Genomic DNA, 26,799 nt, shown 5'->3' on the forward strand with positions numbered 1-26,799 from the left:
GTGCGTGCGTGCGTGCGTGCGCGTGCGTGCGCGTGCGTGCGTGCTGGGGTGGTGGTGGTGGTGGTGGCGAAGAGATAAAAAAGACAAGCAGACAGATACTGAGGGAAGATGTAGCCCCTAAGACGCCCTCAGCCCAGCAGGAAGTCTTCTTCATCCTTCAAAATATTTAGCCAGCACCTGATTGTCAGCTGATGACCCTGTCCTGACCATGTTAGGTCAGGAACATCACAAGACCTCATGTTCCACCACCACCAACCTGCCAACATGACTACTGCATCATGTCTGTCGTTGGTTTCTCCCTGCTTGAAATGGAGATGTTTTGCACTGAATCATATTATCATTGCTCTCTGGCAGAAACCGTGTATGTCGCTCTGCAAACCTGTTAAAAAGGAACCTGTGTTCCAATGGATGTAGTAATTATTTGTCACAATAATTTATTTACATGCTGCAGAAAACAGTGTTGAAGAACACAAAACAAAACTTGTGTCATTGCTAAGTTAAGAACTTTAAGCTTTTATCAAATTAAACAAACAAAAAATACATCTTTAATCTACTTAATGTAGTAAAGATTAGTATGGAGGCTTGTGCTCAGACTTTAGAACATTAGTCCTATTCCAAGCCAAAATGACCATACACTACTAATACCTTGTGGTGGCTGCAGCTTAATGGCTAGAGAGGCCGCCTGGCAATCAAAAGGTCACCGCTAGATTTTGGTCATTTGAGATGACATATGTCATACATACATCTGACACTGCCCGATATTTGATCTATTGTGTTAACAAATCGTGTTAACAAGATCATATCCCTTGTTATCTTCTGTGACATTCTGAATCGGGGTCTTTTCCGTCAAATACTCTGATTCACCATCAAAACCAGAATGGCTTTGGACTTGTTCATGGCGTCTAGCTGTTCTGGGACAATATTTCAGAGGCCTGCGCCGTTTTCACCCGGTGTCTTCTCACTGCAAATCTGCAAAGAGCACAAATGAACACAAATAGATGGCATAACTGCCAGAGACAGGCATACACACACAAAAAAAAAAAACCTTTTTGACCGCGTCCCCTGATATTGTTTCTCTGTGAGATGTCTGGGAAAAACTATGAGGCAGCCTCATTCCTCCTATATGCTTGGTGCTGTGCGTGGGCGAGTGCCTAACAGATGGACGACCCCATCTAAATTATAATCTGGTTATCCAATGAGAAGAGGGACAGCTCATCATTGATGGGCATGTAATTTGCATGAAAGTACACACTGATGTGAAAATCCCATCGCCTGAGACATATGCCTTCTTCAGCTCACTTCCTCTCAGATTGCATGCTGGCAAAAAAATAAGGAGGTGACGCGAGACTGGATCATGCTTAATATATACTCCCTATATGACGTGCTGTAACCGCTCCGAAATCTACAAGTTCACAATGTAAAAATCGTAGTCTCTCCTTTCTTGTGCTATGTTTTGTTTCATTAAATCTCTATATCAGATGTGTAGCTTCATACTTTAAACTTTAAACCATGCAGTGTTTCTCACCGGCAGGTGAGAAACACTACAGTGTAGATTGTGGTCCCCTAGAGATAACAATGGTATCTAATGACCTATATCAATGCATATCAAACTGGGGCTTGTTGAAATTCAAAAGGTTAGAGAATCTCTGCACTAAGCATTACACTTAACATAACATTTCCAATCTACATTATCTACACACAGTATTGTATGTCTTACTCCTTATATGTATGGATGCATTGAATACACAGGACCACAATGGAAACAAGCCCTCTGGGCTTTTTGTGTTATCCTTTTAGCATTGTTGTATAACTGTACCTCTGTAATTTTTGCAAACTGTTAATAATTAAAGTATTCAATCAATCAATCAATCAATCAATCAATCAATCAATCAATCAATCAATCAATCAATCAATCAATCAATCAATCAATCAAAACTTTGGCACATCTGAGAGTGCCATCCAGCCCAGAGCTTCCACAACTTTTCACCCCTATTCATGAATGTATATCAGATACACATTGGCTGTTAGTATACAGCACTCAATGCTGTAGCAATCTGCCTTCTCTCTCTGTCAAACTGTCTTATGTTTTCTCTTTATCTTTCAGTTTTCTCTCCATTATGAGTACTTAAGAAAAGGCAACATCAGACAACCTTGCAACCTTTTTTTTATTTTTTTGTTTATATCTGTAAATAAGCTGCAGCTTTTACTTTCAGTTAGACATCTCAGGTGCCCTAACACTGACCATAATCACCATAAAATTCACTGCAGTCAACATTTTGTCTACCCTGTAAAACATTGTCATTAGCTAACTTACTGTGCATGTTTAAAGTTAACCAAACTGTCAACACACATAATGTGTTGAAAATTCAGGATTTTGACATTTAACATTCCCCTGTCAAGCATCAGAACAAAATGGTAAAACGAGGGAAAAAATGTTCTTCTTGCAATGCTTTCTCAATTTCATGTGTTTACTCTTTTGTACAGTAATGGCAATATTTTCACAATGTTCCCCCACCATCTGTGGGAATGTGATACCTTTCTGTTACTGAGTGAATGGGGGGTGGAAGTGGTGTTTCTCTAATCCCAGAATCCCTCACATCGAATCATGCAAATATGGTGCACTTTGAAGCGAATCCAGCTCCTACCATATGCAGAGTGAAAACAACAATCTATTATGCATGCATTGCACCAAGCTTATGGTAATGCTATTTCACTGCTTTTCCAATAAAGTCAAATTTGCGGATGCGCTCAACATATCTAAAGTTACCTTTAAAATTATATTTGTCTCATTGTGTCATGCATTTGTGAATTTCAAGCGGTGTGTGTGCATAATTGCATATGGGAAGTAGGTGCTAGCAGATGTTTGTATTTTATATTTCACCAAAACATTGACACTTTAAAGGGGTGACGGGCAATATTTTCCCCTTTCCAGTCTCTTTTGGTTGTATTTTTCCTATATTAACAGCAAGTTGGTTGAGTTATGCTCTTCAAAGAGTATACAACACAATTGGCAACTTCCTGTAACACAATGGTGTTTATTGTTCGGGACCCCCGAGAGGCTAGGTAGTGACCATGATGTCATTATTATATCATACATGAGTAAATAGGCCACTTTGTTGTCCTGTCCTAAGTACAGTATGTGACAATGTTAGGGCCCCAGACACAAAAAGATACTTTCAATGAACATTATGTGTATAGCGTTTATGATTAGTTAATTATGGCATAACTGTTGGGCACTAATTTCACAGGCCAAATCAGCTGTCGGTGTGTTTTGTTTTTTCTCTGTATAGCGGTGGATTAAGAACACAACATTAATGATATTTACATTTGTTCAATGTATAATTAGGGTCCTCCGACATGCCAAGAATAATTTTCCATCTTGGCTCATCCTAATTTGGAGGAAGAATCATGCAAAGTGTAATTGGCGAGACGCAATGTGACTGGTAGCTCCCCGGCGGATTCGTGCTTTGTTGGTACACGAAGTTAATGAAGAGACTGACAGCTCGCTTGATTATGCTGTGTTGTAGCAATAAAGAAAATGCTGGGATGACCTTCCATCACTGTCAAAATAATACCACTTAAACTTTTCTTGAAATGTTGTGTCTTTGTTCGTGCATGGTTTTCATGAAATGTAAACATTACATACAGCCACTGACCTATTGGTCCAGTTGGGGTGGGGTTTCAGAGTATGAATAAAAAATGGCCGCCGTGTGAATTACGGTCAGTGACAGCTGGGCATGTCAGGGTCGAGGAGCAGTTTCAAATCATCTCTTTCACTCATGTCATTACAGTCAGTAATATGACTCCAAGTATTACCGGTACTTGTAAACTTACTTACAGTTGCATTACACATTCCTTATTTTACATTCGTAATTACTTACATACAGACTGGTACAGTATGTGCTTATATTTACTGTACTTGCTCACACTGCCTATACTTAGTAGACTAGAGCAACATGATATAACTGCTGTTTTATGTACAGTGTACTTGTCCCTTACTTCAGTATTTAATCACATTTTATTTAGTTACTTTCTGACTTATAATCTTACATGCTTGGTCAGAATCAGAGCGTTTACTTTAAAGAAGCCGTTTACTTAAAGTGACAATCAGCTAGTTTTGACTTTGAGGCGGGAGTGGGTCTCAAAGAGTGTGACGAGGTGTACTGTCTGTGTGACATGTACAGGTGTGCCTTGGGATTTTGTGATACTTATGTATTATTATACATATGAGTACAATTATACAAAAAGTCATGCATTTATTTTTATTTATTTTTACTAGTATTGTATATCAGTGCTTTTGTGCTAACCCAATACAGAGTACAATTCTATATCCTATTTTAACCACTTTCAACCTTGTCATGTCCTTAATGTGAAAATATTTAGCCTATCTTTTTATTCTTCCCCTCTCACACATAGTTTATAAATAGCATTGCTTGATTGATTTAAAAGCACAGGGAAATACAGCAGACCTACAAGCTCACAGCGCGTTGCCAAGTATCATAATTATGTTGTGAGGTTGTAGATTAGCTATTTCTTTGCTATGAACACAGGAATGCCTTGAGATTTTGCCTTGCCAGCAGGTGTGCCATGAGCACAACATGTTTGAACAGCACTGGTGTACTTTAGGTGTTGTTGAAGAAAAGATGGCATGCTATTAAAAGACACACATAGACACCCACACACATGCACACTTTGCGGTGTAGACCTGTGACAATACCGTTATGATACAAATGATAGTCAAAGTGTGTCATGCATAATCTTGTTGCGTATTAAACCTACTTCACACTCTCAAAATCCGACTTTGCGTAATCTTGCCTGCTCCGCCTGTGGCTTGGTTATAACTTGAGTGGCAGCAGACATCTTGTTCTACAAATATGCAATTCTTGCAGTTGTGGACTAACTTTGGTGAGTTTGAGTGCCTATCATTCTTACATTTCTTTTTTTTGAGCCTTCATTGTATAGTTGCAGTGGAGAGAGAGACAGGGAATACGGAGAAAGAGTAGGAGAGTGACCTGCAGAAAATGGTCCATCTGTCTGGGAAGCGGACAAGAACTCATGGGAATTAGATCCCATGTTGTATGCACCTTAACTACTATCATTCCAATTGAGCAAAGAACATATTCTTTGTTTTGTACAGAGGACACAACATGAGGACCCCTTACAACTTGCGTACAAAGTTATTTTCTTTGCTTCTGATATGGCTGATAGTACTGAGAGAGAGCCATGCAGATAACATACAGTAGTACACACAGACATTCACTCACGCATGCGTGCATGCACAGCCGCACACACAGCCTCATACACCCCCCACCGCACAAAGCCACAGGATTTGAGAAATAAAACGATGTTAACCTACTATTGCAACAGCGTTGGCCCGGCAGGGGTGGCTGCTATCATACCAGATGAGAGAAAGGGACGCAGGGTGGCTTTATCTCCAAAAGAGGCCTCATGAAGCCCAGCACTCTCTGCTAGCCAGACTCCCAAGTTATTCTATGCCAGTGGAGCATTGATTTTCCACACTGTTAGCTCACATTATTCCCTCTTTCCTCAGAGGAAAATTGCCGGGCTGAAAAAAAAGAAAGAACTCCCAGTGATCGATTGGTCGGCTGCAGTAGTGAATTCAGGTTACAAGCAAAGGGAGATGAGTAGAGGGGGGAGGGAGGCATGATGAAGGGGTGTGTGTGTGTGTGTGTGTGTGTGTGTGTGTGTGTGTGTGTGTGTGTGTGTGTGTGTGTGTGTGTGTGTGTGTGTGTGTGCACGTGCGTACGTGCGTGAGAGTGTGTGCATGTGCGCGTGGGGGGGTACTGAGGTGAATATGGACTTGTAAAACTAGAGCTGAAGAGGAATGGGAACTGTACTTGACATTTGGCTTTCTTTGTTTCTTGAGCCCATGTATGATGTATCTGGCATTAATTTGTGAACAGAATACCGTATACATGAGTACATATGGATAGATCTGTGACAGATCCATCAATCAAAAGATGACATTGAGTCAAGGCCATGATCTATAGTGTATTTTTGTATGTCTTTAAATGTTTTGATTAATTAAAAATGGAGGACCCTTATGGGAACAAGTCTTAGTGCTTTTTCTGGTTTTCATCTTAGCAGATTTTGTATTGACCTGTACTTTCCTTCAACTGTATACCCATTCTGCAAACAAATACAAATTTCAATCAATCAATCAATCAATCAATCAATCAATCAGTACTATTTATATAGTTGTTTTCATATGAGAAAATAATCATAATCCTAAATTCTAAGAGCTCAAAAATGAACTGGAATACGAAGTATTTACACTTTGTCTCAGGAGGTAAAGCACAGTCAGGAAGAACATTGTGTGTATGCATGGAAACGGTATGAAAATAGCCCACATCAACAGCCAGTCACTTAGCCACTTCCTGTTAATAAATAATGCTGCTTCTTCCACTCAACCCGTGTTCCTACCAGTTTTTAATGGCATACATTTTCATTAATGTCAACGGACTCTTTTCTGTTGGCCCTTGTCGTATGTTAGGTAAACCTTTCTCTGTGGCTCTTAAAGGCCATTATGTTAGCAGTGATGCATAAGAACTTATTTTCCTGCGATGTTCTTCAACAGACAATGAATGGTCTATTGCTAACCTGATGATCCCCTCTATGTGAGTAGAATACCTACCACATGCGTGCACAGGGCTCGCTGTATTTTACCATGGCCTAGCTACACTGTCAAATCCCGAATGTTAATTTAAATCAGTTTACAATCAGTTTACAAATTGAAACAAACAAGAAAGACCCGTAATAGAGCACCAAAGTCTGACATCAATATCGGTAGAAGGCACTAAGTCCCCATGTACTTTTTATTTGCATTGTAATCCCCACAGGGGGATTTTAGATAGCCTCATATAAGAACTGTGTTTGAAAAATAAACAAATCATCCTGGCCGTTTCACTCATAAGCGCTAAAGTTACTGCTGCCAAATTAGTTAAATTTTCGCTAGAAACAGACTGTATCTAATATCTAAATATCTATCTATCGTAAACGATACATAGAGACACCTCCCCGACAATATCGCCAGGTGGACCCACTGTTATTCTCCATGGAGAAAAACTTCTGTGAACCAAGGGATGAGCGAGTGACGTCTGCACTTCGGCGCTCTATGGTCTATTTGCACTCTCAGAGTTATTTTACTGCATGCAGTGCAGTGCCATATTTTGTATATTCAGACAAAGATCTTTACCTGAAGGTCAGTGCTTCATCATCGTCATCTTTAAAATAATAAGTACTCTGGAATAATGCTGTCATCTTGTCAACCAAGGACTTGAACTACCATGCTATCATTTAAACTTTACTGCAAATTGTTTCCATTTTGTGCCATCAGTCATTCACCACAGCAGATGTCTCATTCTATAGAGAAATACCTTTTCTGAGCTGTAAATGCGACCTGCAGTCGCATTTACTATGAAAACGTGCACGGACGGTCCGTCACCCAATGTCTCCATATATGGTCATGCCTCGTGGCACCACGTGACATCACGTGATATCATCAGGGATGGAGATGCCCATATATGAGAATGCCAATGCCCATATATGGAGATCCCTGATGTCATCAATATTAGCCAGCAACTCTACATCTGACCTCAAACCCTTAGATCTCCATATGAAGCTAACCTGTTCTGACATTCCATATCTTGATCCTTCCCCATCCATCCTTCCTCTTCGATGTCTCCCTTTTGACTGATACCTGTCCATTCAAACTCTAGACGGGTCCGCCCCAGCCGCGCCCGGCAGCCAGTGAAAACTAGAGTTCTCAACAGGCCCGAAAATGAAGGCCCGGCCCTACCTGGGCCCTCATCAAACCCTGTACACTCAAGACACTGCCCCTGCTGCCACTCCGCCCCCATGCTGTCATCATGATGTCATAGACTGGCGTGGGCCCTGGAATATTTGGTCTCACACGGAACTCCATATATGGGCATTAAATGGGACACAGACAGACAGACAGACAAACAGGTACAAATTCACAGCTTCATACAGTATACTGTATTGGCAGATGGGCATTAGGCTGCCCTTCATCATCACCTAGAATGACATAGCAAAATGTCACTCATGACAACATAATATGAATCATCCCCGATGGGCCCCATAAAAGGGACCCTTGAAGGTCCATTTTGGTTACATTTGTACACTCTGAGTTAAATGAGCACTGAAGATGACATGATGTCTGATCCATCATTGAATCTTTCTACAGCTCATTCACCACACATCTTTCTTTAGCCTGATTCGTACTTCATCGCACGAAGGCGTCACACGGCCAACCTACTAGTTCACAGCAACACATCACAGCCACAACATGAGCTTGTAGGTGTGCTATTTTGGGTGAGCGACACCGTCATGCGACAGAGCATACATTAGGCATTATTGCTCTCTCTCAGCTCTCAGACTTTAGGTGAGGACGGTAAGCAATTGTCACTTTAATTACATCTGAGTAAATATTTCATATTGGCTAAATCAGATCCCGTGGCTGCAACATTCTTGTAAATGGAATTTTATCTGTAGCTCGGGACCATTAGTGGCACTGAGTTCTGAGCCAGCCTAGAGGAGGGTAATTAAGTCCACTCAGCCGTGACTAAACATTTTTGACGTTTTTCCTAGTCCGAAATGAACTGTCAGTGCGTGGAAAGAGTAACCCCTCTTGTCAAATTGTGTTTGTGTAAGAATAGCAGAATACTGTTCGCTGTGCCGTTGAGTCCTGAGTTTTCATATCAGACTTTTTCTTCTTCATTATCAGCAGAAACATTGAAGGGAAAAAGGAGGGAAAATGATGGCAGCCTACACATGGGCGTGTCAGTGTGTGTGTGTGTGTGTGTGTGTGTGTGTGTGTGTGTGTGTGTGTGTGTGTGTGTGTGTGTGTGTGTGTGTGTGTGTGTGTGTGTGTGTTTCAGAGAGAGAGAGAGATGAACAGAACCGGGTGTATCCCATTTCTAATGAAACTATTTAATTTTAGAACACTTCTGAGGTTATATGTGTGCCTAAAATACAGTATGTTGAAGAATTTGGCAAGAGTTGTGTTAATGCACAGAAAAGTAGGTCACGTTTGACTTCTCATTGAATCGCTTGCTGTTGGCTCAAAGTTCCTACAATAGCCCAATTTTTCATATACATTATGCACACACACGCAAGCACACGCACGTGTGCGCACACACACACACACACACACACACACACACACACACACACACACACACACACACACACACACATACACACACACACACATGCACAGTTGAACATGCATGCATGCACACGCGCGCGCGCGCGCACACACACACACACACACACACACACACACACACACACACACACACACACACACACACACACACACACAACCACAATCTTCGTTGCTCTCTTCTATTCTCACTAAGTAAGTAAGGCTCACTATTTTCCCTCTTTCCTTCAGTAGCACAACCAAGGGTTCACTCTTAATAATAATAATAATGAATTGCATTTTTATAGCGCTTTTCCAAGTGCTCAAAGCGCTAAAATGTGTTCCCTGACCTGACCTCTGGGTTCTTAATTATTTGTTATAAATATAAAATATTTATCTTTCCTTTCCCACAACAATGTACAAATTAAACTGTGATTAATCTGATTAAAATGTGTAATCATTTGACTACCCTACATATTCAGCATATGCACACAACACTGTGTGTGTGTGTGTGTGTGTGTGTGTGTGTGTGTGTGTGTGTGTGTGTGTGTGTGTGTGTGTGTGTGTGTGTGTGTGTGTGTGTGTGTGTGTGTGTGTGTGCGTGCGTGCGTGCGTGCGTGCGTGCGTGCATGTCTGTTCATTTAGTATACTGTAGATGTGTGCTGTTTTCTGGGTGTTCATGCCTCTCTATAGCTGCTGGTAGATCATGTTATTGTAGTCAAACTCGTTATCAGACACTGAAATGATTTTCAACAAAGTTACCTTGCATAGAAATATATTTTTTGCATCTAATCCCAGTAATGTAGCAGGGTACTAATACGTTCGCTCTTCCTTCCTACCCCTTTCCTGATTTAATGAGTTACAGTGGCGTGGTAAACAAAAATCCACAGATAACAAGGTGACTTTGAACCTGCCTCTGAAGATATTCCACTGGCATTCTTATAAAGCAAACAACCAATGCCTTAATGGCCAATACAAGCATTCCATCAACTTTGCATTGCTTGAGTAAATTGAATACCCCTGCGTTGCCTTTTGTTCTAGAAAATGCATCAAATTGATTGAAAGAAGCAATTACAGATCTGGGGAGTGGTATTGATTTTATGAAAGTATGCTATTACTTTAATTGGTACAACCGTGTCTCGATTAGGCATTGGTATGTTGAAAAAAAATGTGAGCGTTTTACATAGTGGGGATATATATATTTCTTTCTCAAGCAAATTTCCATTTCCTGTTCAGCAGAACCTTTGCACCTTTATTAGACGGTTCATTTTCTGCTGTCTGCTGTAGACATTTTCTCTGGAGACTCAAAGCACATTCCATCAACTATATATTTTATATATATATATATATATATATATATATATATATACTATATCAACTAGATATTTTATATATATATATATATATATATATATATATATACCGGTATATATATAAACAACATTATGTTATGTGGATCGTGGGATACTGACTTCGGTTTGGTTTTGCGTCATATTCATAGTGGAAGGGCACAATGCAGTAAATGCACCTTTTTCTTTTTCCTTTTCTTTTTTTTAAGATTAGTTTTTTATTAACCCAAAGTGAAGGTTGCCTGCCTGGTATGATTGAAATTCATCATCTGCTGAGTTAGAACAAAAAAAAAAGATGGGTGGAAAAAAACAAATGGTGAAGTCAAGCCTTAAATCTGGTTGCATACCATGTGACTTGAGAGAGAGAGAGAGAGAGAGAGAGAGAGAGAGAGAGAGAGAGAGAGAGAGAGAGAGAGAGAGAGAGAGAGAGAGAGAGAGAGAGAGAGAGAGAGAGAGAGAGAGAGAGAGAGAGAGAAACAGGAGAGGGGGAGTATGCATAGAGAGAGAGAAAGAGAGAGAGGGAGATGGAGGGATGGAGACAGACTATGAGAGACAAGCAGAGTGCAATAGCCCCATACAAACCATCCAAACCATCTCTGCTTTCAGTTCAAATAGGTCCTATCATCTCCATGACAACAGTCGTAATGGTAACATGGAAATATATTAATGTAAAACCATGGCAACGTTCTCCAATTGAATTAAGCAGCACCTGTGCGCATTACAGAAGAAGATAAAAGACAAAAGAAACCAGCTTCTGCTTGCCAAGCAGCTGTGGCTTTCAGACCTTAAAAACCCATCTACATTTCCCGAACGCATTTGTTTAACGTTGTTTTCTGTGCAGCAAATTACCGTAGCATTCAGCGTTTTTTGAGGGGTTTGTCTGTCTTATTTGTGCAAACAGATACGACATGTACTTTTCCATTGAGTACTGTACCGGTATTGTGTAGCTCATGAAGAGAGTAGCGTGTATTTTATTTTTATTATTATTCAATTTATTTTGCCATTAAGTTGTGTAATGGTGCATGGGCCAATCAGTATGATAGGTAAAGGGCACACTGTTTGTACACAAAGAGACATGTCAGACATCATGAAGTCAGTTCACCGCTTTTTATCATTCAAAATGCAGTGAGAAAAAGATGGAGAAAGTGTTTCTGATCTGGCATCTTTTCTCTGAGCTGGGCTGAGAGAGAAAACATTATCTACATCACCATGCCATCAAATCTGATGGATTTGCCCCCCCCTCCCCCCTCCCGCTCCCCCACCCCACCCAGCGTCTGTGTTCAGTGGTAATGGCATTGTAACACCCTCTCACCCTTGAAAATGTGTCTTTGTGTGTGTGTGTGTGTGTGTGTGTGTGTGTGTGTGTGTGTGTGTGTGTGTGTGTGTGTGTGTGTGTGAGTGTGTGCGTGCGTGCGTGCGTGCGTGCGTGTGTGCGTGTGCATGCGTGTGTGTGTGTGTGTGTGTGTGTGCACACAGCCACATGCCATGTGTTCATGTGTATGCTCATGCACATTAATGCTTAGCAAGAGTGATTGGAAAATAAACATAATGTGATTGTAAAGCAGAAAGATATATGTGGAGAAAGAGAAGGAAGGAAGGAAGGAAGGAAGGAAGGAAGGAAGGAAGGAAGGAAGGAAGGAAGGAAGGAAGGAAGGAAGGAAGGAAGGAAGGTAACGAACGCATTGATACATGCAGCCTCAGTAAAATTACCCTTAAAAGGATATTGTTGTTCTCAAAGAGTGTTGAACAACACAGCCCTTGGCCATATTTTATTTATCCGTTTATGGTACCGGCATTCATGTTCAACACAGAGAGCTATATGCATCCACTTTGGTTTAACTTGGCCCGTCGCAACAAGCAGATCCTGCCACAATTGTCTGCTATAAGATGGCATCAATACAGACTTAATCTTCAGTCACACAATGGGAAGGTATTCTTTCTCGTCTAGTGTTCAACGATGCTACGGCCAAAGACTTAGTGTAAGTGTTCTTACATAAGGCCAGTAAGTAACCACCGGTATAAAAATCTCCCAGCCGGTACATGGCGCAAAGATTGGGAGAGATGGAGACTGGCGAAGGTGAGGATGTTCATTAGGAGGAAATATGGAGTGTAGTTTGGCTTCAAATCAGGAAAACATATTGGGGAAGGTAGATTTGTAGTTTGTACAGCATGTTACACAGGGCCGTTCACACTGAGCACTATAACTATAACGAACTATATCGTTCACAATTGTATTTTCAATTGTATGTATGTTGTAAATGCATGTATGCATGTATGCATGTATGCATGTATGCGTGTATGCATGTATGCGTGTACGGTATGCATGCATGTATGTATGTATGTATGCATGTATGTCTGTCTGAGTACGGACAGCTGCAATACCACTGGGTGACCTACCGTCAAGTTTTTAATGTAACACCAATGTTTAGATGCTTTTTTAGTATTACGGTATTTTTTCATTAAAAAAATGCGTTAGACCCAGAGGTCGAAAATGTTATAGTAATAAGTATAGTAACAACTGTGCGTGAATCCAAAGGCACCGCTCACTTCACATTATGGTGTGATGTTTATAGTTGGTGTGAACTCTGCAATCCACTAGACTTGACGATGTTTAAAACTATATTTTATAGTTGTAGTGCTCAGTGTGAACGGCCCTTAAGCGTTTGTCTGATGGCGTTAATATTCAGAGTGTGCAAAAGTGCCAAAGCTCTGGATTATACGCCATTTAACAGTAATGATGAGATTTGGTCTTTGCATGGTGCGAAATTTCACATAATTTGTCCCTCACTCTACCAGCACAACTGTTTTACATTAAATTTGACCCACAATTCTTTCTTTTCATTTTCCCCCCACCCTGTGCTTTAGGCCTAATCACTGCTGCTCATGTCCGCCCAAATACACTTATGGACTCAGATTGCAAGGTGAATGTCCATTATAACACCACTGTGAGGGCTGCCACTCTGACGCTTTCACTGCAGGTTCTAAACTCTGAGTGTGACTTGGGTACATGAAATTGAATTATTTGTCAGTCCAATACTAAATTCAATATGTAACTTACTTGAGTGACTCTTGTGTCACCAAAGTTTAATTTCAGCTCCTTTTATTCAAACTTCAACGAATCCAGGCTTTTCAGGGTGCTCCAATTGGTAGCTACAAGGATAGATAGCCGGTTCTGTGACAAGTTTAATGAGCTTTGTCATCTGAAATCATCAATCCAAACGGCTGTCCTTCACAATAAGATGGAAGACCATTGAGGTGAAAGTAGGCTACATCTTTAAGGAATTGTTTTGAAATAAATTTCTGTGTCTGCAGCATGCCTCTTGACCTTGCAGAAATTCCTCCGTATTTCACTTTAGTCTGGATGGTAATTGAAAGAAAGTTTTAGGCTGGCTGAATTGTAAACACTAGGTGGTCCACTGACCGGCCATCCTGACCAGTTGACTTTTTCCATACTACTTCCATATAAGCAACCCTTCCAAACCTTTTTCCATACTACTTCCATGTAAGCAACCCTTCCTTTTTCCATACTACTTCCATATAAGCAACCCTTCCAAACCTTTTTCCATACTACTTCCATGTAAGCAAGCCTTCCTTTTTCCATACTACTTCCATGTAAGCAACCCTTCCTTTTTCCATACTACTTCCATGTAAGCAACCCTTCCTTTTTCCATACTACTTCCATATAAGCAACCCTTCCAAACCTTTTTCCATACTACTTCCATATAACCAACCCTTCCTTTTTCCATACTACTTCCATATAAGCAACCCTTCCAAACCTTTTTCCATACTACTTCCATGTAACCAACCCTTCCTTTTTCCATACTACTTCCATATAACCAACCCTTCCTTTTTCCATACTACTTCCATAAGCAACCCTTCCAAATCACCATGAAAAGAGGGTATTGGGAAGAAATTATCTTCCCAATACCCTTCTTCTTCCGAAGAATAAGGTCACACAACATGGAACACCAAGCCCAAGGAAATAACAACAAATGTGCCACATCTGTTCCGTATTATGATCAATACCCAGTATATTTGGATCAAGCAACATTTTACAAAATATCTTATCTAATAAAATAAAAACAATGTGGCCCTCAAACAATTTCACGGTTCCATGTTTCTTTCAGCTTCTTTCCATTCGTATCTTTTTTTTTTTGCTTTTTTTTTATTATTATTTTTGTCTTGAGGCCATGAGAAGCATCGTCCTTCCGCCCAAATAAAAATCTAGCATGCTCCATTTAATCAGTGGACGGAACACGAGAGACAATATATCATCATTCCACCATGCACCATGCATGAGATTCCATAGGAGTTTGATCTGCATTTTAGATCTCATCTGGGATAGGGATGTCCCGATATAGTTTTTTTCGTTCCCGATCCGATCCCGATACCACAATTTATGTTAGCCGATACCGAATACCGATACCAGTGTTGTGATCTCAGGTTGTGTTTATAGCTATCTAATATCTGGTGTTGTGTTTATAGCTATCTAGCTATATACAGTATCTCGTGTTGTGTTTTTAGCAGACTCCTCACTCAAATATACTTGCAGTTTGGGCAACTCGAAAGCAAACTCCACATGCCCCAACATTTTATTTACCTGCCAGAGTGTCAACCCCTTACCCCTGGGTCGGATCGGTGGTTAGACTGGCATCTTCGCCGATACCGATATGACAAACTAGAACTGCACTCTGTCGAGTGCATACTTGCTTGTTGCACACTAGTAGGCCATAAATGGCCAACTAGTGCGCAAGCACTTTCGACCACTGTAAACTGTCAAATCTCAGTATCTCTGTGAAGGAACGTTTGAAATGTCTAATTATTAGGTGTAACTATTTGCTACCTACCTACTTTAGGCATATAAACACCTAGTATTATTAAGTATGGTTCAAGTTTCTATCTATATAAGAAATACAGTTTTATCGATTTAGATATATTCTGGATCCCTTTTTAGTTTTTTAAAGAAAAATAAATCATTGATATGTGATGAAAAAAAAGGTATATAAACTGAATTAAAATATGTTATACAGTATAATTATTCTATTATTTATTCAAAATTGTTTTAAATGTATTTATACTGTATAATACTGTATAATACTTTCACATTTGTTAAAATATACATGATCTAAAAACCGTCCCAGCCAACCCGCCACTTTTGATGCGTATGCAAATAAAATAGCACATTGTGCCTGATTTGCTGGGACCAGAGTACATGGTGTGTATATGTATGACTAGCTCTCAATGATGACGTAAGACATATGGTCATGTATGTAATCTGGTCCCAGCAAATCAGGCACAGATATTATTACATACATGACCATATGTCTTACGTCATCATTGAGAGCTAGTCATACATATACATATATATGTAAAAGTTGATTAGCGGTATACTGTGGTTACTTTGTGCCAAAAACCGTCCCAGCCAACCCGCCACGTCATCATTGAGAGCTAGTCATACATATACACAGCAAATCAGGCACAATTTGCTATTTTATTTTACAAATGACATATATATGTATATGTATGACTAGCTCTCATATTCCCAGCAAATCAGGCACAATTTGCTATTTTATTTTACAAATTACATATATATGTATATGTATGACTAGCTCTCAATGATGACGTAAGACATATGACCATGTATGTAATATATCTGTGCCTGATTTGCTGGGACCAGATTACATACATGACCATATTTCTTACGTCATCATTGAGAGCTAGTCATACATATGTATATGTAATTTGTAAGTTGATTAGCGGTATACTGTGGTTACTTTGCGCCAAAAACCGTCCCAGCCAACCCGCCACTTTTGATGCGTATGCAAATAAAACAGCAAAATTGTGCCTGATTTGCTGGGACCAGATTACATAAATGACCATATGTCTTACGTCATCATTAAGAGCTAGTCATACATATACACACCATGTAATCTGGTCCCAGCAAATCAGGCACAGATATATTACATACATGACCATATGTCTTACGTCATCATTGAGAGCTAGTCATACATATACATATGTAATTTGTAAGTTGATTAGCGGGTATACTGTGGTTACTTTGCGCCAAAAACCGTCCCAGCCAACCCGCCACTTTTGATGCATATGGAAATAAAACAGCAAAATTGTGCCTGATTTGCTGGGACCAGATTACATAAATGACCATATGTCTTACGTCATCATTGAGAGCTAGTCATACATATACACACCATGTACTCTGGTCCCAGCAAATCAGGCACAATTTGCTATTTTATTTTACAAATTACATATATATATATGTATGACTAGCTCTCAATGATGACGTAAGACATATGGTCATTTATGTAATCTGGTCCCAGCAAATCAGGCACAATTTTGCTGTTTTATTTGCATACGCATCAAAAGTGGCGGGTTGGCTGGGACGGTGCATATGGACCAGGCGAAAATATTACTTGCGCGCTCTGCTTGCGCAAGTAATAATGGCCGATACCGATACTTTTCTGATACCGATACAGTATCAGGACATCTATAATCTGGGATATACTGTATAGGTGACTGAGAAAATGTTATAAGTGCTCGTAGTACAGTATATCAGTATAATTAATATAAATAAGTAACTATGAACAGAGGATTAAGACAAAAACACTGTTCACAGCAGGTGGCAGATTTACATTTAGTGACGTCGAGGTCATTTAAACATCTGAAATAAATACATTAATTAATAAACTAATAATAATAAAAAAGAGAGATTGTGTTGAATTAAATTCCTAAAATAGGCAGTTACTAGAAAATGAAATGTGGGTAATGATACCGAGTGATGATAGGCCATATAAAATTATACAAATTCAAATAAGCATTAGCGTTTTTTTATTCCCACACTGGGTAAAAACATCTATAATTTGAGCTACTCAAAAAGACTCTTAATTGCTCATATGAAAAGAGCCATGATTGGATGCTCTAGGTTCTTTAGGGAATGAGGCACATCTTTATGGCATGAATGATAAACAATTGTCAGCAGCAAATGTCAAATGAATGCATGTGCTTTGTCTGGTAGAAACAAGAAAAGGATTGCCCACGGTTATCTGCATTAATATAAAAAAAAGAATGCTTTATATCCTAAATCTATCAAAAGCAATACGCTATCTCAGCCTCTTTTCGTTTGATCACGTCGAACAAGCACCAGCTATCAGAAGACCATATCTTTCTTGGGATCTTATATTAATGGTGTTCGTATTCAAATTAAACTTTAGCTCGCTTGACATTATCGCCATGTGCCAGTGTTAGTACTTTAAATGATGTAAAAACATTGAGTTAAGCTCCGGCAGACTGTAATATACTCTTCCTCAAATGAGAGCTGAAATGCTATAGGCAATTAGAGTGGTCTCTTGAATTTCCCTGAAATGAAGTGCAAAATGAAACGTGGTCAGACTAACAAATGTGCTGTCTCTTTTTCGACTGCTTCGTCTCTTTCTTCAGATTTAGTTTCTCATGAATCTACAGAATGAATGGGTATCACACACACTTTTCCATTTTATTAATGCTTTTGTCGGTTGATCTCACCGTAAACTATTTTTGGTGACTTACCTTAATTATGCTTGAGGGTGGTTTTTGCAAGGTGGATGACATCATGAGTTTAACGATTTATGGTGTCACCCAAATAACTTAATCCCCTTACTTCTTCCATGGATGTTCGGTCATTCCACGATGTTGTGTTTTTATGTACGACATATATGTACGTATCTGGCTTCTGTTTGACTCAGTGTTTTCCATGCATGGGATAAATTGAGAGACGCCACACATGGATATAATCTTTTAGTGGTTCATATGTCACAGGCTTAAAGTCCTATGCCAACATGTCCTGCAATATGGGAGTATGGGAGCTGCTGTTGACCCCTCGGGGAATGTAGGTCATGACCTCCTTGTGAATAGAGCTGTATTGAGGAGGACATCATCCTCAAACGTTAGGTCGCCACCAATGGGAAAACAGACACAAAGATGATGGTTCTGTAGTTCATGTTATAGCCTATGTACCACAAATAATTCAGAACCACAGCCAATTGTGTGAAATATACCAAGGCAAAAACTAAATCTAAACCCCTGTTTGTCCTCTTGGGACAGAATGTTGACTCACTGTAACCACATGAGTGGTTCCCATGCCCTGTTGGAGTCGCTCATGACCTGGCGGGTGGGTCAAGGGTCAGGTAGTCCACCCTGCCTCAGGTAATGACATGTTTCAATCATGTCTCTGTTTTGGGGATATTTATGCTCCATTACGCCAGCCAACAGTAAGTGACTTTTTTTTTTAATAATATTTTTTAACGCTTCAACTCACTTCAACTGCTGTCAGAGGTTTACTGACTGATGTTTTTGACATAAAACCTCTGGCGTGTGGATTCTTAGTCAGTGAATAACACTTGACCTTGTACATCTTTATTTCACCCTCACACTTGAAAGCACTCTGAAGAATTCACTTTCACAGTCTCAACAAGCTCTTTTGTTTGATATTTTACGGCATCTTGTGATTTCTCTTTTTTTCTTTTACATACTGGCAATGTGTGATTACTGATTAGTGTTGTATACAGAACTCAGCGGGACATCCTGTTGAAGAAAGATCATGCATGCTCTGAGAATGCACAGTCCAGTGCATTGTGGAAACAAAGAACGATGCTTTCGCTGACTAATTGCTCAGTGAGGAACTGAATTGCAGAAACCCCTGGCTCTGTATACGTGTATACGATATAGAAAACAAACACAATAGAGCTGAGCTATCATGTTTAGTGTTTTCATCACGCATATGTCCTGAGAATAACAATACTAATTGTTTGTGTTGTGTATGGGATGAAAGGTTTTGTGTTTTCATAATTTGTCTTCTGCCTTGAGAGAGAGAGAGAGAGAGAGAGAGAGAGATAGAGAGTACTATTTACATAATCTGACTATAGCTCTCAAAAGGCATGTAGTTTCCATGTAAAGCATGATTTTATCTAGATGGCATAAGTACATCACGTGTTATAATGTACAGCAACTGTGTGTTCTGTAAATATCATCCATGAAAAGTAAACAAAATATGCACACGCACGATATTTGATATTCAAGCTCCTTCCACGAAATTCAGACGACATAATCAGCAGAAATCACAGACTAAAAGATTAAAGGAAAAATATCTTTCCAAATAGAATTCACTCGTCACTCCCTCTGGACCTTCTTGATGCACTCATATGGACATGACCATATCATGTGCTTAGTGGTCAGATCTGTGGCTCTGGACAACCAGATCTCCATATATGCCTATAGTATATGTGCATATGAGGTTTGTTTATGGTTATGTCATAGTGACATGCCTATATGGGCGTATCGGGTTTGTTTATGATTATGTCTGATTCAGAGTAATTCATGATTCAGATTCAGAGCTCTATTTATTTATTTGCCAATGGGTTCCCAGATTGGAGTCAAGAGTGACGTGGCTGTGGTCCTGCCTATATACTGTATGGGCATCTGGGGTTTGTTTATGGTATATGTATGAGTCAGAGTGATGTCAGAGGTCCGCTGGCCGGCTAGCCCGGTCTTCCCTTAAGCCAATTTTAATATATATAGGATGAAGTTCATGTTGTGGTGGGCACACATAATGTATATGCCCATCTGGACTCGACTTCAGTGCAAATCAGCATTTGATATTCCCATATATGGACTGAACATGCATAATTTGGCAAATCGCTGTTGTTAGGCAATGGTTTCTGTTGTGTGTGATGTCAGACCACCAGAGTTTGATTAGGGAGGGATGGAGAAAGAGGAAAAAACTCAATCAGGCAAGAGGAAGGGAAATAGGTGAGAGAGCCTGCAGGCATTTCAAACCCGGTCGATGCTGGGTATCAAAAACTTAACATTCTGAGCCGAACTGATAATGAGGTGAAAAGTGTGCCATGTTTGACCTAATCTGAGACCATGCAAGTCGGGAATGATGTAATGCCCCACTCGGTTATGCATACACCCGTTGTAGGTCTATTTATTAGAATGCCCTGTTATGCCCATAAATGGAGATTTCTGTAACTGTCTGTTTGATAGCCATACATGGACTCCTGTGTGAGGCCTGCTCAAATATGTAGGCCAGCCCAGTCTAGGTATATGTCAGTATGATGTCAATGTACTCCATGGGGATTTATCGATTTCTTTTGTGGGCGGATGGGGGGGTCTGCTGATCCGACTGACTTCCTACTCGGGTACTAACCCTAACCCGCGCAGCGCATATGACACACACATGCGCGCGAGCACGCGCGCACGCTCACACACAAAAGCACACGGTCCTGTCGGGTATGAACAGCTCTACTTGGAGTAGACTTTCTCTCTCTCACACACACACACACACACACACACACACACACACACACACACACACACACACACACACACACACACACACACAGAGTAGAGACACACACCTGTTAAGAAAGGTATGTCAAAATGTGAAAGTGGCATAGAGTTACTGAAATATTTTTTATTTCACACCATTACTGGTGGAGAGGCCAAATCTGTCACTTTGTTTCCTGCAATGCTCTTGACTTCGTATGCATAGACGCTTACTTACTTTTTCACTGACCCACAACCAAATGAGGTGTTGGCTGCACCTGCTCATGTTTTAATGATGCATAAATCAAGAGATGTAATGTTACAACTATAAGTTATGCGAATGTCAGAGCTGAATCACATCTGAGCTTATCCAATATTGGTGTAACAGATGTACTGTTAAAGAATATGATGACTTTCATGGACCACGGCAATGGGATTCTTCTGGGATATGGACATGTTACTTTACTTTATTTTGACGGGACAATGCATATTTATAGACATTACAAATAAGTGCGATGTAAATACACTGGATTTATCAAGGATGCAATTTTTCATCCGCAGTCCCCACACGAAAACAAAACAGGCAGGCAGTGAAGCACATTATACTACGAGACAAAGCGCATCTATGGTTTAGCAGTATTTTATACATGTTTGTATTACACTATGAAACAAACCTTATATGGGTGTTAATTCCTCCTCACTGAAGCAAGAGAGAGACAGGGGGGGGAATGAAAGAGTGAGAGAGTTGTTGTGTTCATCATACTTATTGATTTAGCTCTCAGCACTCATCAGCCATGGACATGAACATGGAGTTTTGGGGTAGATTTTAGTACCTTCAAAGTGGCACTGTACACAGTACCAAGACTCTCCTCCAACACATTACTTAATCATAATTCCTGTCCTATTCTCCAGCAGCCAAGCGAAACCAACGCCAAATTATGGTATCTACCTTTCATCTCATTCTTTTTTCCCATCTGCATTAAAATTTATTTATGATTAAAGTAGGGTGGTGTCTTTGTATGGTGCTAATTGCCATAGAGCTTCAGTAATTAAAGGACAATAAAGCTTTAGCAGTAATTAGTTTCTCTTGTTTGGTTGCTAGCCCATCAATTGTGCTTCAATAATACTGATCATTAGCATGCGCCCGGGCACTGAGGGATGCTGGGAAGGAAGCCCTGCACACACAGCACTCCACATTCCATTCCCATGAAGCCATGGCACTGAGCCATGCAGTTAACCCTCCATGTGCTGCAGGGAACACCTAGCAACCGTGGTCCTACATGGCTGCAACTATCAATTTATTAGAACAGTCCTCCTTTGCGATTATGTTGTTATGTTGTGATTTTTAATAAAAGAACAACAACACACACACACACACACACACACACACACACACACACACACACACACACACACACACACACACACACACACACACACACACACACACACACACAATATATATATAAACTCGATCAGTCTGATTAAAAAGCCACTTCGCCCATTTTGCAACCAGATCTTGTAATTTGTCTTTATTTTAGTCATGACGCCATGTTCATGACCAAAATCTGTCATGGAAATGTGGTCTCACTTCATCATACAACGCCTCACATCCCGACGTGTTGTGAACTTGTAGATCTTGATCGATTATTTAATTAAAATATTTTTAGTCAGGTGAAACCTGACTAATGAAAGCTCATGAAACGTATGCGACCTAGTCATCAATTGGAGTCGACCCCATGCCGCCTAAGCCAATGGAAGCCGCCTAAGCCAATGGGAGCCGCCTAAACGCCACCAGCCAACCGCGTAGTAGCGACCTAGTCATGATTGGCTGCCTCCTAAGCTATGACATGGGCACGGCGGAAGTCTGCAATGCCCAGACCACACTCTCAACCATAGACATATATTTCACCGCAGCGGAGCAGAGCGCCTGATAACACCGGCTAATGTTATGAGCAAAATGGAGAGCAGGAAAGATGCACAACGGAGACAGCGTTTGTTTCACCTGACAAATATGACTATGTAATATTTCTTGATTATAGTCGATTAAATCAATTTGTTCGATTAACTGGTGCACTCGTATACAGTATAATATAAGAGAGCTGATGCACATGTTTCCTATAGGAAACCCTATTCAACCTCTGAATGTTGGACCACTAATATAATGGCTTTAATGACTTTGATGTTCAACTGCATTACTACAGCATCGCAACACGTGCGTTCTGTTATTTTTGACTGGTTACACGGTAGTACAACAGAAAATACAATAAAGGTCTTAGAGCTGCAGTATCAGGAAAGTGCTACAATCTTACAAGATGTAAGGGGGCAATATTACCCCATTCTGTGTTATTGTGTTCAGCTTTATTCAGATACACATTTCCTTGACAACAGCAAAAGCACAGCACTTTAAGGCCCGATACAGCGTAATATGAATATAGCATACAGTATATGAATAGAGGAAGCGAATTATATTTTTGTGCTACTATCACATCGAATGATATCAAATTAGGCACCTGAAATGGTGCTTTAGGAGAATAAAGCTTTTTTTGTGTGTACAGTGTAGACAAGAGTCTACGGACTAGTGCTTGAAACTGTGGTATAGTAATAACGCCAACCTGCAGAGAATGCGTTCTGTTCTGTTCTACTTTGCTTTGACATGATTGAAAGACAATGGTCCCATGGATAGGCCATTTCAACATCAAATGTGCATGCACATCACAGGGCAAGGGAGCGCTATCCATCACATTCAGTGAGCTGTCAAAGGCAGCTCTCACAACCCCAGCCTCTATGCCTACACATTTGCAATTGTGTGACAATAGAAGATTAAGCCTCCATGGCATGTATACCCAGGGCATATTTTGTATACTTTTTTTATGTACAGTAAAGATTGTGTATTTCATTATTCAACATCAACATTCAACATCATTGTTATATTATGGTAGCCTACTGAATGCAATTACTTAGAGGATGCATTATTACTGATTTAATGTACAGTACATGTTTTTAAGCCTTTTTTAAATCCATTTTGATCTAAACAAGCCTGTATAAGTGTAACAATAATTTGAAAACATATATATAAGCACAACTGGAAAAACAAAAACAACTTTAGAGTGATTAAATCAAGTCCTACAAGCAGGCTAATTGGTTGCATTAAAATAGGCTACACAAAACGTCAACATAAATCTACTGCATATGTAGCCTACTGAAAGCATAACATTGTCTCGCAGAGTTGTTTAGCATATGCATATGAATATGAGAACACTCTGTAAAACATTTTTTAGTAAGACTAGTGCACACAGTCTTATCCAAACCAGTAATGTTGCTCACTGTCATGGAATTCCTATAGCCTGTGTCTGCAGACAGTGAAGTAGATTGGGATGGGTTTTGCATAATCTGATGCTGTAGGCATTTAAAACACAAGTTTAAGTTATATGTATGCAAATAAAAAAAGCACATATAAAATGTTCTAACTGCAGGGAGAGTGTCTATCCAACCTCCCTCCTGTTCAGTCTTGGCACAATGAGCCAAACGGAACCTTTTTGGACGCGCCAGCCCAGCCAGCAGAAGCAAGCAGAGTGTGCGCTTTATTATAATGCACATCCGTGCACGCACATGCACTACTACATTTCCAGCTAATCAGAATCGCGCAGTTGCAGAAGGGGAGAGCGGTTGCCAAGGCAGCCAGCCACCATTCTCCCCTCCCCCCTTTTTTTCCCTGTTCCCTCCGCTCCTCTCTTTCCCCGTTTGTTATCGGCACTAGAGGTCGCATGGCACAGGGAAGAGCACACACAGTGCAACCACTTCTGTCCTGACTGGAACCAATGCAAGAATATGCACCTCCATAACAAAGCCTATGTATGGAGGAGTACTGAGACCAGTGGGGAAATAGAAGCTCACATATTGATGGGCTCGTGTTGAGCGTTTACAAAAAGACAGAAAGAAAGGAAAACAATAAAATAAGAAAGGATTTAAGTTGGAGCGTTTTTGCTCATACATTTGTTCCGGAACAGAGGATTAGTTTTTTTGCTAACACGTGCACCACATCAATGTATTTTTGCACTCTTGCTTCTGTGCAAGTGTTTCGCATCCTGAAAGTGGTCGCGGACGGTGCCCGGCTCTGAAAAAAGGACTGCGCATCCAGAGTTGGTGCCGAAGTTCGGTCGCGAACGGATGTGAGCGGAGAAGAGTGCGCTGAGAAGAAACTCACCCCACTTCTTTATTTCTTTCTCTCAGTCTTTCTTTTCCCTTTTCATTCTTTTCTTTTTTTGTATGGTTAAACAATAGTGAGTCAAAGACACTGAAACTGATTTCATGCCTTCAGACTTGCTCATCCTGAGATGGACGTGAGATTTTACCCTGCGCCCCCGTCAAGTGTGGGTTCATGTTCTTTACCGACTGATCCAAGTTGTCTGAGCTCGTTGGACTATTACCACGCGAACAAGGTAAATTGTAGCATGTGTAGCAGGCGTGTTTTTAATAACCACGCATAATGAATGAATGCCCATCATGGCTTATTGTCTAATTGTCTCACATGTCTCTGAATCGTTCTTGTTCAACAGCATTCAACATTTACGCAATGCTTTATATATCCATGGGCGCGCACTTGTTTCGGAAAAGCACCGGTTACGTTTCTTCCAAAATAGACCTAGCCTACTATGTCAAGTGTCAACCAGCAAGATGACATGAACTTATAGCTTTGCCTGTTTTTAATTTAGTTTGGACCCGAAACACAATTGTTATTACTTTGGAGTTTAGACTGAAGCCTGTAATCATCCTGCATTTTGTTCTTGAAAATTCACCGCCTAACTTTTCTCCCTTCAACCAACGTGGTTGTTATGTTATTCTCTCTCTTTCATACTGTGCAGTTGTGGTAGCAGAGAGCTGGCAATAAGTGGTCCCACCCGATGTTTGACTGGGACTTATGTTATGTGGAATACCACGGGCCGTATAGAATCCATACTGCCCCACACCGCTCATTGCTCAAACATCATCTTCCCGCTGAATGATTTCTTATAGCCAACATGGTGTCCCACTGCGAATTTAATGATAAAATGGATGCGTGCCAGTAATGTGGTGTTAATTACTTTGTACGGACAAAACGTTTTTTTTGCCTTCTCTCATTTTGACACCCCGGTGTTTTTGGTTTGTGACCTGACTCTGTTGAAAGTGCGCAGGTGGAGTGGTCTATTGAAACAAGTAACAACCTACTTAAAAATTAGGAAAACCTGTTGAAGTTGATCACTGAAACGACCAAAGTGGGATGCTTGAATTGAGTTATGTTGAGTTAGAATACACATCTTCAAATCAACAGGCTTTAAATGTAGGTATGTCTCTCTTGCTGAAGTTTAGACTGAGTTTGGTTTGCTGTCCCTGACAAAGATCATCTTGGTGTCAATGAGGCACTGAGATACAATGCATGCTCGTGAGTGCTTATCTGACAGATGGGCAATGGCAAATCTCTATTTAGCAATATTCCAGTAATGAGTCCTATAGTTCTCGAAACAATAATTGTGATCACTCCTATGAAGCAAGCTGGTGTACTGTAAAGGTAGCTGTAATTGGTTTTTCACAGGTTTGGTAGAACAGGATAAGGAATACACTATTTTCCTGAGTGCAATTTAACTCTGAGATTTTGTAGCTACACTCAGAGTTAAATAAACACTGGTGATTGAAGGGCAAGCCACAACAGATCACAGATGAAATATGTCTTCATTAAACATTTGCTGATAATGCAGAGTGTGCTGAGAGCCTAGGCTATACTTTTCGCACATGAAATTTAATACACAAATGGACCCGAACACAGTTAAATCTTGAGTGTTAAATTTAAGGGTACATTTTTACTCTCAAAGTTAAAGTATTTACTGTGTGTAGCTATCTGTCTTCAACACATAGGCCATCTTTTTGTAGGTCAAATGAATTAAGATCCATGCGGATAATCCAGAAAAC

At 40.2% G+C, this 26,799-nt stretch overlaps 1 protein-coding gene across 3 annotated transcripts in view; it reads left to right on the plus strand.

Moving 5' to 3' along the window:
- Nucleotides 1–24,621: 24,621 nt before the first annotated feature.
- LOC310861320 (TOX high mobility group box family member 2-like) overlaps nt 24,622–26,799 on the plus strand; it is a 104,171-nt gene continuing 101,993 nt past the window's right edge. For all 3 annotated transcript variants that reach the window (XM_083768733.1, XM_083768734.1, XM_083768735.1), the window contains exon 1: nt 24,622–25,295. In XM_083768733.1, the coding sequence (XP_083624859.1) occupies nt 25,191–25,295 (105 nt within the window). In that variant the 5' untranslated portion in view covers nt 24,622–25,190. The remainder of the gene's footprint in view (nt 25,296–26,799) is intronic.

This window comes from Protomyctophum parallelum (genome assembly GCF_964188405.1).
Source record: "Protomyctophum parallelum genome assembly, chromosome: 7".
In the NCBI taxonomy this organism is placed as follows: Eukaryota; Metazoa; Chordata; class Actinopteri; order Myctophiformes; family Myctophidae; genus Protomyctophum; species Protomyctophum parallelum.